Genomic DNA, 16,221 nt, shown 5'->3' with positions numbered 1-16,221 from the left:
ACCTAATCTATTTTTCGATCGTCAGATAATTTTTATCAGTGAGATAAAATTGACATTAAAGCCACTTAAAGATTTTGTATTTGAGACAGATGAAAGCTATCTGGCGATAGAAACTATAGTTTTGATGATGAAGAAATGACAGTTATAGTTGAACGCTTCTGAAACGTCAAATGGCAAAAAAATTAACTAAAAACCTAAGTATTGATAGTAGCGCCCTTCTGACAATGTCATAGCTAGGACGGTTTAGTGTCGAACAACTGTAAATTAGAAAAAGTTTGACACATAATGACAGTGGGATCTGACCCTATCCTATCCCTATTTTTTGAAGAACTGACTGGTCAGTTAATATAAATATGGTCAGGTGGTGGATGATTATGCGCGGTGTCAGCAAAAAGTATATATCCTTTCTCATCGATCTTGATCCTGGCTGGGCATTTTCCTCGCATCTTCTTCGAACACCTGAGGTAATTGCTGGTGCGGTTGACGAAGGAATAGGTGTAACCTCCCAGTTGGATCACGTTGCCCCGTGGTGTCGACATGGCCATGATTGCATCAGCACAATATTCTGAAAATTTTAGAAATGTTAGCTGATGTTCTTTGAATTTTACAGTCATAGCTACAGATTGAAACTTCCACAAAACCAACGGTAATAACNTTTTTTGCGCATATTGGTGAGCAGTTGGCTAAACGCGTGCAGACGTCTGATGATGAACGGAACACTTACTTACGCGACTTACCAAGTCAGCCTAACTCTTTTGTCCTATTGGACACAGATCAGGATGAGGTTGGTAGTATTCTGATGTCGCTTAAGTCAAGCAGTGCACCTGGCTGGGACAATATTCCTACTAACTTTCTCAAACACATAAGGTCTCATGTTGTACCGATTATAACCCACTTTGCAAACCTCTGTTTTAACAAGGGAATTTTCCCGTCTTCACTTAAAAAGTCAATTATAACTCCAGTTTACAAGGCTGGGAATAGAGACAGTGTAACTAACTATAGACCTATATCCGTCTTGCCAGCTATTTCAAAGATTATAGAAAAATTACTTAACTCTAGACTGCTTAACTACCTTAACAAATACAACATCCTATCCTCTTGTCAGTACGGCTTTAGACCGGGAAAATCCACTGAAGATGCAGTTTCTGCAATGAGTTCGTTAGTGGTAGAGCAACTAGATAATAACAAGAAATGCATAACTGTATTCCTTGANCTGAGGTAATTGCTGGTGCGGTTGACGAAGGAATAGGTGTAACCTCCCAGTTGGATCACGTTGCCCCGTGGTGTCGACATGGCCATGATTGCATCAGCACAATATTCTGAAAATTTTAGAAATGTTAGCTGATGTTCTTTGAATTTTACAGTCATAGCTACAGATTGAAACTTCCACAAAACCAACGGTATAACCTTATATTACAAAGTAACTTATATATTATGTGAGAAATAACATTTAAGGAGCAGGTGATAAACAAAATTAAAAACAAAATCTTTCCAAAACTTTTTTAATCTATATCATTGAAATGTTTTCTTCTATATTTCTATCCAATCGCATGCAATTCTTTTGGTGAATCAACAAGACCCAAACTATTACAATGTTCTGTGAAAAGGTCTACTGTCTCAAATCAACTGGTAATCTTCATGTAGTAACCAGAATTCATCTGACAATACACTGGGGGTTTATGGTTATGGTCATTTTTGCTGTACACCACTTCAGTCTCGTCTTTGTTGAGGAAGATCCTCGCTTCACAGCCTTTCAGCCTCTTGGAGCAGTACCAGTGTCTCGCAGACGTTTGAGCAAAGGTATACTTGTTGGCCATCAGCAGGCGTTTTTTCTTTGATAACTGAATGAATTTTACTTCTGTATCTGTAAAAAAGATGAACAATATCCTTTTATTGAGAGTCGGCCGTTTGGTGTAGTGGTTCAGAACGGACTACTATGCCGAGAGGTCCCGGGTTCGATTTCCGGCCGAGCAGAAATTGAAATGATGAATTTTAATTTCTGTGACGGGTCTGGGTGTTACTATGTATAATATGTATGTATTTAAAAAAAAAAGTATATAAGTAGTATATCCGTTAAGCTAGCACCCATAACACAAGCATATTAATTGCTTACTTTGGTTGGGGCTAGATGGCGCTGTGTGAGATTGTCCAAAAGATATTTGAAAAGATATTGATTACCCTACATCAGACTATACATTTTCGTAGCAAAATAGCTTGTATTATAATGAGATAAGAACCCAGTGTTTCGCTTGATATGTTGTTGTTAGTACAACAAAACAGATTGAGAAATATACAAAAAAAAAATCGTCACATTCACTTGAAAGTCGTTTATTTAGAAGAAGGGAAGAAAGAAAAATAAATAAAAGGAAAATACTTTAAAAAATTCTTATTCAATCATTATCATGGCGCATTGCGCACTGTGAGACCTCATAGTNTCTGTGATTGGTTCGTATGTCACCCTGTGCGTTCATGCGCACTGTGAGACCTCATATTAATGTTTGTGAATACGGGCGTTATTGCTAGCTATCGGAGGCTAAGACTCACTTTGGGTCGCTGCGCCAGATTCGTCATTATCATCTTGTTCGTCTTAACTGGACATCTTTTTATACAGCCCACTTTGAAGGCGTTTGTACACAGGCGGGGGATGGTCATGTTCAAAGCAGCAGGACGCCACTTCTTTCTCGTCCGCAGTCAGGCTGACCCTCGCCTTGCAGCCTTTCTGTTTCTTGGAGCAGTACCAGTAGTTCAGGGCCGTCTGGGAGAAGGTATATCCATGGGCCATGAGAAGACGCCTGTTACCTACAATGGTGATAAAACCCACGCCATCTATAAGGAAAAACTTAATGCTTAATACTTGATTTTTTTTATACAGAACAAGGCAGGAACTTTTTTTCTGTGACAGGAGACAAATAAAGAAAAGACCGCAATAACACCTGATGTTAAGTGAGAGGCAGTCTTGTACTTTAATAAGTCGCAAACCGTTACTAATAACAAAAAATAATGCCAAATCTCGTTTCATGAATTTTTAATAGGACATAAACAGAAAGTATCGTTATAATAATAATGAGAAGCTCACAAAATACAGGGTGGAAACGATAAGTGATCTCACTCGATTATTTCTAAACTATACAAGGTATTGAAAAAATGTTTACTGATCCTGAAAGTGCTTCAGTGCTTCACGAGCTCTTTCAAATGGTACCAATAATAGGTTGCAGAATAAACTGAAACTATCCGAAAATTCAATGTTTCCAGCTTCCATACTAAATGTATGCCAACCACACAATATTAGAAGTAGACATGCCACGAATATTCGGCTACTATTCGGTATTCGGCCTATTCGGCCACTTTGTTTGGTATTCGGTATTCGGCCGAATAATAGGTACTATTCGGCCGAATACCGAATACCAAATCATGGAAAAAAAGACACATCATATTAATCAAGATTTGTCTTTATTATCAAATTACAATACTTTAATAAGTAAAATTAATCAGCGGTAAGTTGTGATGGATAAAAACAAGCTTTTCAGCATTTGGCGGTAGCAAACGATTACGCTTTTCATCATAACGATACCAGCTTCAGAAAACAACCTCTCACTATACACGCTACTACCGGGATAAGAAAGATAAACTTTAGGAAATTTCGAGAGCTTGGGTATTGCTTTTCATTAGCTGACCACCACTTGTAAGGATCAGCTTTCCGACCTAGTCAATTTGATTTCAAATAAAAATACATCTCATTTGCCACAGTATTCTTCTCCACGTTCTCCTCATCAGTACTATTTCGCATATTATCTTTAGCGATTTCCTCAAAGCAGTTCCAGAAACTGTCGTTGTCGCGGACCGGTCTTGACGCACGGGAGGAGACGTGCGGGAGGAATCCCACCACCACGAGCAGCGCGCCGTCCGCCGAGCGCGCCACACACTCGATTGGGCCCCCAGCCGTACATAGCACGTACTACTCGTTCGGACCTCCAACTCGCGATCGCCATTTTGTATCACCACGTCGTAGTTTAATACTTAAACCTAATTGTAAACGGCTATTAAACCAGCCCTATTGAAATACAGTCCACTCTTTCATTTAAGTTCCCAGTAGGACCCTTTTCAGTCGTGTATTTCAAATGACTTACCATTTTCGTTCAAGTTTCTTCTCTTACGACGTGGAGAAGAATCGTCATCGGTACTACTAGAATCATCATCATTACAACTTAGTTTCAGAGCTACTACACAGCAAACAATTGGCCAGTTTATTATTTTTACTACAAATCTCATAATATTCCCATATGGCCGATTTTTTATTAGGTAATTGGTGTCATTTTTTAATGAACAAACAATTGAAAAAGAACTAACGAACAAACTTTTCAGCAAAATCGTAACGTTTTATTAGTAATTTGTATTAATCTGACAATGCGTGCCGTGACGTGATTTACTCGCAATTGAATGAAACAGTCAAATAGCCTCACACCGCCCGCGCGCGATGGAGACAGGTCGCAACCTGTCGTATTATTATTTACGCGCTCGACTAGCATGTACTTTGTGCCGAATATTCGGCGACCGAATATTCGGCGCTTCGGCCGACAGCGTTGCCGAATATTCGGTATTCGGTATTCGGCCAAATCACTATTCGTGGCAACTCTAATTAGAAGTGTAATTTATTTTTTGTTAAATAATAAACTTAAAAGTCGGTTAAATAAACTCGTAACTTGCATCTTGTTTGAAATTATTTGTGGAAAACATAAGTTTTAGGCTTTACTTGCTATAATATTATCAAGATCATCTCTTGAGATGAGTGCCATGACTGTGATAGTACTAAATGTATGGAAGATGGAAACATTGAATTTTTGGATAGATCCAATTTATTTTGTAAGCTATTGTTGATACCGTTGGATAGAGCTCGTGAAGCACTTTTAGGATTAGTAACTAGTTTTGCGATATCTTGTTTAGTTTTTAATATTATGTAACTTTACCAAATGTATGGAAGCTGGAAACATTGAATTTTCGGATAGTTCCAGTTTATTCTGTAACCTATTATTAGTACCGTTTGAAAGAACTCGTCAAGTACTTTCAGGATCAGTAACCAGTTTTTCGATATCTTGTATAGTTTACAAATAATCGAGTGAGATCACTTATCGTTTCCACCCTGTATACAGATCTAGCCATACTACAACTAAAAATACAGTGGAAAGTAAAATCAGTTCATATAATCCCCATAGTATTATCGGCAACAGGCGTAATACCCAAATCCTTAATAAAGAACCTAGACATTCTGAAATTAAAAAATAACACCTATCACGTAATGCAGAAAGCTGTAATATTGAATACATGTAGAATTACCTGGAAATTTTTGGCCGACGCGCGCTCCACCTGCAACGAATAGTAAGTAATTAACTTCATACCAATACAATCCACTTGGTTTCGACCCGTAGATAACATTAATGTAAAAACCCTGATTTGTCGTGGATTGCATAAATGTTGGTTTTGTTGATTTGTTGTTTTGTTTTTATTATTTTTTATTTGATTTTTGTGTTTGTTTTTTATGGGTGTACATTTTCGCCGCCCCCTTATTGCGGTTCCCGCCGACAGACAGGCACTTTACGGAGTGCTTCTCCTTCGGCGGTAGGGCGCAGCAACGTCAAGGGACCCGCTGAAAATCGGTGTCGAGGCATGCCCACGGCATGCCCCGATTAATGCTGAGCGGGCCCCTATTTGACAGCAGGGCACAATGTTTCTTCTTTTTGTAATATATGTAATGTTGCTCTGTTTGTCAAATAAAACATTTTTTACTTTACTTTTTACTTTACTTTTAATACCGGCATTAAAAAAATATTGCGAATTTAAAACAATTCTAAAATAATAATAAGTCTTTTTTAATGTATTTTTATTTTATTTTTTTGATAATTTACATTGTAAAAAAATATTTAAAATTAAGAAGTAAAGTAAATAAAGAGAAAATAATAAAAGTAAAAAAAAAACAATCGAACAGAATGTCAAATAAATACGTAAAAAAAGTGAAATATTTCATTTACACATACCTACCTACACCATGATTTACAACCAGAGCCTAACTTCGGCTTATAAATACCTAATTATTTTATAAAAACAATACAAAATACTTTTTTGAAGCCACTACTCAAGGAAATAAAATGACACATCTTTAGCATGATGTGCTGTAGTACTAGTAGCTATACATCGCATCTTAACTACGAATCTTTTTATACTGCCCATTTTCAAGGAGTTCGTAAACAGGCGGATCATGGTCATGTCTTAAGTCGCAAGACGCCACTTCTTTCTCATCTGGAGTCAAGGCTACCCTCGCCTTGCAGCCTTTCTTCTTCCTGGAGCAGTACCAGTACAGTGGAGCCGTTTGAGAGAACGTATACCCATGGGCCATGAGGAGACGCCGGTCACCTACAATGGTAATAAAGCCCAGGCCGTCTGAAAAGAAAATAATGCTTAACAGCACTAATAAACATTGCAAACCGTTCCTAATATACTTAACATAAAATTAAAGCCAAATTCGTTTCCTGACTTATCTTTAATCGGTCGACGACATATACTATCGATAACAAAACAAAAACAAAAATTAAAAATAGTCAAACAGTAGGTACTTATGTCAAATAAAAAAAACAAATGAACGATAAAATTTTAATCTACACAGTTGGTGCAGTTGTTAATGAAAATAATTAAAAATTCGTAACAAAGTAAATTAGGCATTTAATTCACATAATTTACATATTTACATACATACATACACCGTAAAGATTGTTTCCGAATACATATTTATTAGGTTGTACACAAAATATTTTGTAAATATGAATATAATAATAAATAAGAACAAAAATAGAGGAAATACAAGAGTGTAAACAAGATAGACATAATCAAAGTTCTTAAAACATGTAAGTCTTAAAAAAAATCATGTTGAATTGTAATTTTGAATTGAATCGCATACAATCACATCAATTAATATTAATATTATTTATTTATTTATTAATGGAATTAATATTAGTATTTACTTAAGTAATCTCTTAAATACATACATCGTGTAAAGAAAATAGTCTTTATTTTATTAGATAAATAGAAACACTAAATAAAGATACATAATTATTAAATGATTATTTTTAAATTATACTTATTTAACGTTAGACTAGTCATTTCTATTATTTCGTAGTTCAACTGTTTCATTAAGGAAAACAACATTTAATTAATCACAGTGTTTCATAAGGAATTGGGGTTTTTACTACGAGTATTATTAATTATTAAAAAATATATATTATCAATAATAACGCAGTACTAATACTGATAAGTGTATGGTATTCACATAATAAAGGCAGTCACAATTGCCATACCTAGATCATTATAGTATACGAATAACCAGCGATTTATCATTATCATCATCATCCACAATATGTCACATGAATATATCCGACCTCGGGCCGACAGGCCTCGAACCCACAAAATATTGATAATACAAACAGAAATAGAACCTACCAGGCCACCACAGCCTGTCAGATCAGAATCGACCCGTCCTTAATGAAAAACACTTTAAATCATCGGATCGGAAAACGCAGCCTGGGACATCCACACACAAGGTGGATCGGCGACATCGTAAAGGTAGCAGGAAGGCGCTTGACGCAGGCCGCTACCAACCGGGCAACATGGAAAGCATTGGGGGAGGCCTATGTTCAGCAGTGGACGTCCTATGGCTTGGATGATGATGATGAAATGGAGGATTTGGCTTACACTCCTCACGTTGGCCAGACGAGTTGAGAAGACAATCACCAGTATAATAAAGCAGTTCAATAGAAGCAGAGTTTTGGGGGAGGGTGTGTATGGATATTATAACTAAAGATGATTTCACTGTCAGACATTCGAACTCTAGCCTTACACCCGGTCTTCTTCTTGGAGCAGTACCAGTGCCTCTTGCTGTGCTGTTGGGAGAAGGTATATCCTTGGTATAGGAGCATATCGTTTTTGGAACGCGCGTTGTCCCCACGAATGAAACTGTAACCTAAAAATTTTAATTATTACAACAAATGCCATTGAGGATAGTGTCGAAACAGGCAAAGATTAGTTTGAGATGCAACTCTTAAAGCTAAAAATTAAATAACTAGGCAAAGATGATTTCAATAAACTCCAAACTATTTAACAGAACATGCAAGTATTGAGATGGACCAATAAATAAACATTAGACAATTTAATCTGACACCAGTTTTTCTGTTTACTAATGCCGGTTTTCTATAAATCAATCTTTCTCCAAATCTATCCGTCAGCTGTTAAATTTCAATATGTTTTTGGTCGATGGAGGATAAAAAATTATGGATATGATCGAAAACTGATTGAAATTTACAGTTTTGAAGGACGGATTTGGACAAGTAGGAAACCGGCCTAAGAGACGTTGCGCGACAAACGTAGATATGAAGCTATAAGACAGTAACAATATTATTTAAGGAATTTAAAAAAACAACTTTATTTTTTTAGATTTAGTTATGACGAATAGTAGGTACAACTCTTCGTTCTTCGTTAAATCAATCGTTAACTTTCGTATAGCTCTGAAACTGGAGGTACAATACAAATAAAATACTGAGGAATACACACTTATTTTATTTATTTATTCAAAATCAAATCAAATTAAAAAAATATTTCCACATTAATAAGTATTAAGTACACAGACAAAAAATAGCACTATGAATTAACCTTAATATAAACCCTTAGACCGCTTTTACAATAGATCGTCAAGGTGAGCATAGACTAGAGCCGCTATAAAATAATGTTCTATTGTATAACGCTTTCACGAACTAAACGTCGTACATTTCACCTGTAATGTACCGTTGGTAAGAACGTTACATTACATAGAAATGCTCAAGAAAATGATGTAGTCTATACTCACCCTTAGTGCCGGCCTAATACACGGACCGCTTGAAGCAGTCAGGGTCGACACCTTCAAGCTGCGACTGCACAGTGAACTGCAGAGTTCTATGGACGCACATACACGAACCGCTCGAGCAGTTGCAACACTTGCAACTAATTCGGGCGGTCGACAGCACGTTGAATTTTCATCGTGCGGTCAAGCAGTCGCCAGCCATACACTGACTGCTCGAGCTGTCGACAGCTGTCGCGCAGTTACCTCCGCCCACTTTCTTCATTCCACGGCGCGCGTTTGTGATTTGTTGAGCAGTTAATACCAACTGCTCGAGCAGTTATCGCTGGCAGCTTCAAGCTGTTGACTCTTGACTGCAAGAGCGGTCCGTGTATGTTGGTCACTGACTAACGCGCGACAGCAGCGCGTTTTATAATGTGTGTGTGGCAGTCAGTCGCTCAGTCGCTCTCTTCCTCTTTATCTTTTTCACTCAAGAAACCACGATTGAATTCGATTTTGATGTGTTTGAACTTATCATCTTTTGACCGTGATTTAGTTGGTCGTGGTTTTGGTGGATGGTTGTGATCATTGACTAAGAAAGTGATGGCGCCGTCGCGTATGCGGAGTCTTGCTTTGCAATCGGGAACTTTCGCAGAGCACACCCAGTTGTGGTTGATCGCATGGTTGCTGGTACGGCTGAAGGTGTAGCCCTCTATGAGGATTAGGTCCTTGCCTCTCAGCGACTTCACCATCTCGTAGGGAACGTCTGTAAAAACATGGTTGTGAAGGATTTGTTACAATTTGTTATACTGGATGTGTTCTGCGGTCTGTGGACAGGTCAAATGAGCCTGCACTTGTCAGTTTGCGTTCTTTGCTCGTGCTCGAACTGTCAGATCACATCAATACAAAATGTATAGAAATTGACAATGTTGCACATACATACGTGATGCGGGCTACGTTCATTTTTTCCTTTTTTTTTTTATTATTTACTATATTTTAACGTTCATAAGTACCACTTGTGGTCTAAACTGAATAAATATTTTTGATTTTGATTTTTTGATTTGGCCTGACCGCAGACCGCATCGCATACAGTGTGGCAAATACTTCATGGTTTTAAAGGTAATTATCTACATGTTTATTATTGTGTTGGTAGTCGAATCCAGGACAGCATGAATCAACAGTGTCTAGTAAAACAAGAAAAGNATGGAAAACAAGTTGTATAATAGTTACCTATAATGTCCTCCTCTATGCGAGCGTATTTTCTGCACGGTTTGTGGTTATGGTTGTTGTCGACGAAGGTCAGCTCGCCGTATTCCAAGCGCACCCTCGCCTTGCAGTCGGGAACCTTCGCCGAACACACCCAAGTGTGTTTGCTCCCTGATGTCTTGCTGAAGGTATACCCGTCTATTAGGAGAAGATCTTTCCCCTTCCGTGAACGCACGACTTCGTAGACAATGTCTGGAAATTAAAAAGAACCAGTTTTAATACTGAGAACAATAATTGAATGTATAAGAAACACAAAATTGTAAATACTTAACCTAGGATCTACAAAAAGTAATTTGAAATGAAAGACATGTAATAAGTATTGTTGTATAGCAATTTATTGTCATCTAAAAATGAAAAGTTTAGTTACAATTGAAGAATATAGAATAATTTTTATTTGAAACGATGGTACGAGAAGCGAGACATACACACAGAGTAAGATAATAACACCCGTATTCACAAACGATGCTTGCTTTAGTGAAGCAGCAAATCGAACGCACAGCGTTGAATAGAGCTCTGTGATTGGTTCGTGTGTCACACGCACTGTGACACCTCATAGTAATATTTGTAAATACGTGCGTGTCAAATACAACTGCTTGTTCCCCTCTAAAAATTGTGACCGCAATGCCTGTCTCAAAACTGATTTTCAGCGAGGCCCTTTGTTGTCAGCACAGCTCTGCTGACGGAGATGCAAAGAGAAAGAAAAGAGAGAAGATAGAAGACAAAACATTTTATTTATTTCTAAATAACATAATTATTTTGTCACTAGTACAGAACCTTAAGCACGAATCAATTTGCCATCCTTTCGCCGTATATACGTCCTGGGCGGATGGTTGTGCTGGTTATTCACAGACACCAATGTTCCATCAGGACGTCGTCTCAGCCTCGCCTTGCAACAGTGACTCTTCGCTGAGCACACCCAAAGAATCGTCTTTCCGCATGTCCTTGAGTTTGAGAACGTATATCCTCCTATCAGAATTAGGTCCTTTCCTCTCTGCGACTTGACCAGCTCATAAGGTATGTCTGTAAGAAACACAGGTAATCTATACTAATATTATAAATGCGAAAGTAACTCTGTCTGTCTTTCTTTCACGTCTAAACCACTGAACCGATTTTGATGAGGCATAGAGATAGTTTGAGTCCCGGGAAAGGCCATAGGATAGTTTTTATACCGGTTTTTAGGGTTCCGTAGCCAAATGGCAAAAAACGGAACCCTTATAGATTCGTCATGTCTGTCTGTCCGTCCGTATGTCACAGCCATTTTTTTCCGAAACTATAAGAGCTATACTGTTGAAAATTGGTAAGTAGATGTATTCTGTGAACCGCATTAAGATTTTGATGCAAAAATAAAAAAATAATAATAAATATTGGGGGCTCCCCTTACTTAGAACAGAAATTCAAAAAATTTTTTTTTCATCAAACACATACGTGTGGGGTATCTATGGATAGGTCTTCAAAAATGATATCGAGGTTTCTAAAATACTTTTTTTCTAAACCGAATAGTTTGAGTGACAGACGCATCCAAAGTGGAAAAAAGTTGCCCCCCCCCCCCTCTAACTTCTAAAATAAGAAAATGAAAAATCTAAAAAAAACATATGATGTACATTACTATAAAAACTACCAACGAAAATTGTTTTGAACGAGATCNGCATGGCCTGCAACTCTTGTACCTAAATAAAAATTAACACAGGTTTGAATGAAAATTTTAGTAAAAACACGACAAATATTTGAAATTCTTAATAAAATCACAAGTTTACGATATATTTCGGAATAAATTATTAAGCATAATTATTAAAATTATTATTTGTGTAAAAAATTGAAACATTACAAACAAAAATTAGGCTGATTAGGGCTTTGAAGAGAGTAAGTTATAACTTGCTGTCTTTCTCGACTTTACACGACCGAAATTTGACAGTTGACCGACAGCAGCCGGACAGAGCGATAGTATTCACGAGGGCTAAAGCGAGGAAAGCGATGCGACACGGTAGTTCCCGCCAAAACGCAGAAACGTGATTTTGTTGTGCCTGACAAAATGCTTGACATGGCGCTGTGACTGAAATTTATACCATTCGGGCCGCGTCAGCCACGGGTGGCTGACAGTTTTTTTTATGGGTATAATATGTCAATATAAAGAGTAAACAAATATTTTTTAACAATAACTATTCATTTCAAGCCATTACACATCGATTAGCAAAAAATTCAATTTTGGCGAATTAGTAAATTTACTTTGGCAGTCAACGTGTTAAGAACAAAACAAGGGCAGAGTTCAATAATTTACGCTCTCATCATAAGACAAACATCAGTGCACAACAACTACTGTGACTCATTTTTGTACTACCACGTTGTATAGTCTAGTTATTTCCAAATTGTAAACGGCTATTAAACCAGCCCTATCGAAAAACAGTCCACTCTTTTATTTAAGTTCCCAGTAGGACCCTATTCATGCGATTAATTAATGATATTAAAATGTATTATGTAGAATCGCTTTGCCATTGACAGATACATCTGATGACAGAGCTTACATTATTTCTACTTTTGACCACCATGAGCGCTGCGATCGATTATGTTACCCCCACCTAGTACTTCGCACCCAGCGAATACTAATATTATAAATGCGAAAGTAACTCTGTCTGTCTTTCTTTCACGTCTAAACCACTGAACCGATTTTGATGAGGCATAGAGATAGTTTGAGTCCCGGAAAAGGACACAGGATAGTTTTTATCCCGGTTTTTGAATAAATAGGGCCCCGCGCGATAAAGTTTTTCTGTGACAGACAAAATTCCAGGCGGGCGAAGCCGCTGGCGGAAAGCTAGTATGCTATAAGTGCTTGCCAAACTGCACACGCGGAGGTACAACATGGTCGACTTAACTAACTAAGCACCTGGCGGCCGTGACGTCACATCGACGCTTTGGTACGGACAGGGCAAACGCGGGGAGGTGTGCGGGTAAGTGCGAGGGAGAGTCGCATTCCAGCGAGGTATGCAGTTAGCTCAATTGGATTGTACTCAAACTACTCCATAGTGGCGCTCACGTGCCTTTAGACACTTGAGATTTAGTGTCCGACCGAAACTAGTTTTACGACCGAAACCGAAACCGAAAACGAATTTCGGCAACGGTGTCTGTTTCGGCCGAAACCGAAACCGAAACCGAAACTTCCTAACAAGGCTCATATTTTGAGGAAAAAATAAAGAAAACGTTATTATAATCGGTCAGTCTTTATTGTTTTCTCTTTCAATTGCATTAAAATTGAACTTATAAAGCGCCTTTTCGAATCGCTAAAATAAAGTCACAGTGGGCGGGGCACATAGCTCGTAGAGCTGATGTCCGCTGGGGCAGGAAAGTTCTTCCACTAGGTGGACCGACGATCTGGTGAAGGTCACGGGAGGTGCCTGGATGCGAGCGGCGCAGGATCGGTCTTCGTGGAAATCCTTGGGAGAGGCCTTTGTCCAGCAGTGGACGTCTTTCGGCTGAAACGAACGAAAGCGCCTTTTTACTCTAAAAGGTATCAAATTATGTACCTATTAAAAAAGAAAAGTCTAGATTTTTTTTAATTACTCGCAATATTCAGGACATCTACATAACCCGTCCCATGGTCGGGTCTTTTACCTTAATAATTTCTCAATACAAAATTGGTAGTAGGTACGTAAGTTAGTATCTACTGTACTTGCCACTTGGATACCTTGGTGATAAATACTAAAATGAACTTTGAAACATAATTTCATTTCTTACTAGATTTCCGCCCGCGGCTTCGCCCGCGTGGAATTTTGTCTGTCATAGAAAAACAATATCGCGCGCGTATTTGCTCACCGTTTAGACCTACCCTGGACTACGACAAACATTTTAAAACCAAAATCAGCTCAATCGGCCCAGCCGTTCTCGAGTTTTAATCAGACTAACGAACATCAATTCATTTTTATTTATATAGATAGATAATATATATTTATATATAGATAGATAGATAGATAGATTATAATATCACTAAATAATTTGTTTCTTACAAACCTGTAACTTGTATTATTGTATTGATTTATTATAACCTCAAAAAGAAACAACGTTTTATACCTATTGATTTATTGAAGAATAACAACAGCTCACACAAAATTTTCAGTTGAAGAATATTAAATTTAAAGACGAATGTATTTGCCATCCTTTAGCCTCATATATTGCTTGGGCGGATGGTTATGCTGATTATCAACAAACGTCAATGTTCCATCACGACGCCTCCTCAACCTCGCCTTGCAATTGGGGACCCTTGCTGAACACACCCAATGAGTCAAACTGCTTCTTGTGCTTGAGAACGTATACCCTCCTATCAGAATTAGGTCCTTTCCTCTCTGCGACTGAACCAGCTCATAAGGTATGTCTGTAAGAAGCACAAATAATTTACTATAAGGCTGGTTTTAGTGTCACGCGGACTGTCAGTGCGGATCGCTCCGCACAGCCTCCGCACTGCCGATTTGTATGAACTGCTAGGGAGCGGAGCGGTTCCTCCGGACCGCATTACTTTAAACGCTCTCTAGAAGTTCATACAGATTGGCCGTGCGGAGCGGGTCCGCACCGGACGGTCCGCGTGACACTAAAACCAGCCTAAGTGCTTGGCCATGCTGCAAACTTACAACCCGGTCGAGGTAATTGCGCATCTGGCGGTCGTGACGTCACATCGACGCTCTGCTACGGACAGGGCGAACGCGGCCAGGTGTGCGGGTAAGTGCAAAGGAGAGTCACATTCCAGCTAGGTGCACAGTTCGCCCGATCGTTTTGAACGAAAACTACTCCATAGAATAGTGGGGCTCACGTGCTCAGTGCTCACTATGGACACTTGATTAAGATTTCATTTATGTTTGAATACTGACAACACGCCGCACCCACTCCTGGTCAAGCACTTGCAGTAAATGATTTGTTTCATACAGACCTGTAATATTTAGTATTATTGTAGTGATTTATTATCATCTCAAAAAGGAACAACGTTTATTGATTTATTTATTGAGGAATAACAACAGCCCACACAAAATTAGACATAATTATACGTTTTTTAAAACTAATATTTACTAAAAATATAAAAATTGATTTTCAATTGTAAAATTTATATCTAAATAAAATTAATGGAAATTTAATAAAATAAATAATAAAATAAAATAAAGGTATTTAATTCAGGGATAGCCCATAAGAGTGTTAGTAACAAAGGTCTTAGAAACTATGTTGGTGTCTTTAGTAAGATGGACGCGTGTCCACTGCTACATAATGGCACTGTCCACTTCCAACCTCGCCACGACACTATGCAGGAGGCTGTTGGAGCTGAAAGCACACAGTGGATCAGGGACGCCGTGCGCTTTTTTAAAATGGCAGCAAAGCTATCTACTCGAGCTTCTGCCAGCATCCCTGATGCACTGCTGTATCGTCGCATCCCCATCAGCATCCTGAATGCGTCATTATACTGAGTGCGCAGGGCCCTGTATGCTCCTTAGGTGTAGTTTGTCCACAGGCTGCACGTGCAAAGAGAGTTCGCCTAGGCGTAGACCATCGATTTTTCGTCGGCCGATAGTTTAGTCGGCCAGTTGATCAGTATGGGCATGTATGGAAGTGCGCACATTACACCGATTCGATTTGGCCGATTCTTCATACAATTTAAAATCGGGCACAACTATCGGCCAACTAAAAATCGGTGGACTGCACCTAGTCTTACAGTAGGAAGTTAAACACGAATGTATTTGCCATCCTTTAGCCTCATATATTGCTTGGGCGGATGGTTATGCTGGTTATCCACATATACGAAACTTCCGTCATGGCGCCTCTTCAACCTCGCCTTGCAATTGGGGACCTTCGCTGAACACACCCAATTAAGCGAAGTATTACTTGTGCTTGAGAACGTATACCCTCCTATCAGTATGAGGTCCTTCCCTCTCTGCGACTTGATCACCTCATAAGGTATGTCTGTAAGAAACAAAAATAATATACTGTTACAGTGATTGGATCATAATAATAATTATTCTTTTCAGCACTTGCCATAATATTTTTGTCTCGAAGCGGTGGTAGGAAAAGAACCAAAAGGAGGGAGAAGGGAAAAAGGTAATTTTTTTTTTATTATTTATTTTGATGTTCATAAT

General features: G+C 38.4%; 1 protein-coding gene across 1 annotated transcript; it reads right to left on the bottom strand.

The window, feature by feature from the left end:
* Window positions 1-1,620: 1,620 nt before the first annotated feature.
* On the bottom strand, window positions 1,621-5,745 carry LOC114362951 (uncharacterized). Its single transcript, XM_028318539.1, has 3 exons — window positions 5,332-5,745; window positions 2,545-2,826; window positions 1,621-1,864 (listed from the first exon to the last, which is right to left on the bottom strand). Exons 1-2 carry the CDS (start codon window positions 5,462-5,464, stop codon window positions 2,588-2,590), a joined length of 372 nt encoding a protein of 123 aa, XP_028174340.1. The 5' UTR covers window positions 5,465-5,745; the 3' UTR covers window positions 1,621-1,864; window positions 2,545-2,587.
* Window positions 5,746-16,221: the final 10,476 nt, after the last annotated feature.

The sequence above is a fragment of the Ostrinia furnacalis genome, unplaced genomic scaffold (assembly GCF_004193835.3).
Source record: "Ostrinia furnacalis isolate ACB-3 unplaced genomic scaffold, ASM419383v2 OfSCF6932, whole genome shotgun sequence".
Classification (NCBI taxonomy): domain Eukaryota; kingdom Metazoa; phylum Arthropoda; class Insecta; order Lepidoptera; family Crambidae; genus Ostrinia; species Ostrinia furnacalis.
Note: the sequence above shows the minus strand (reverse complement) of the source record. Positions and strands in the feature narration are given on the sequence as shown.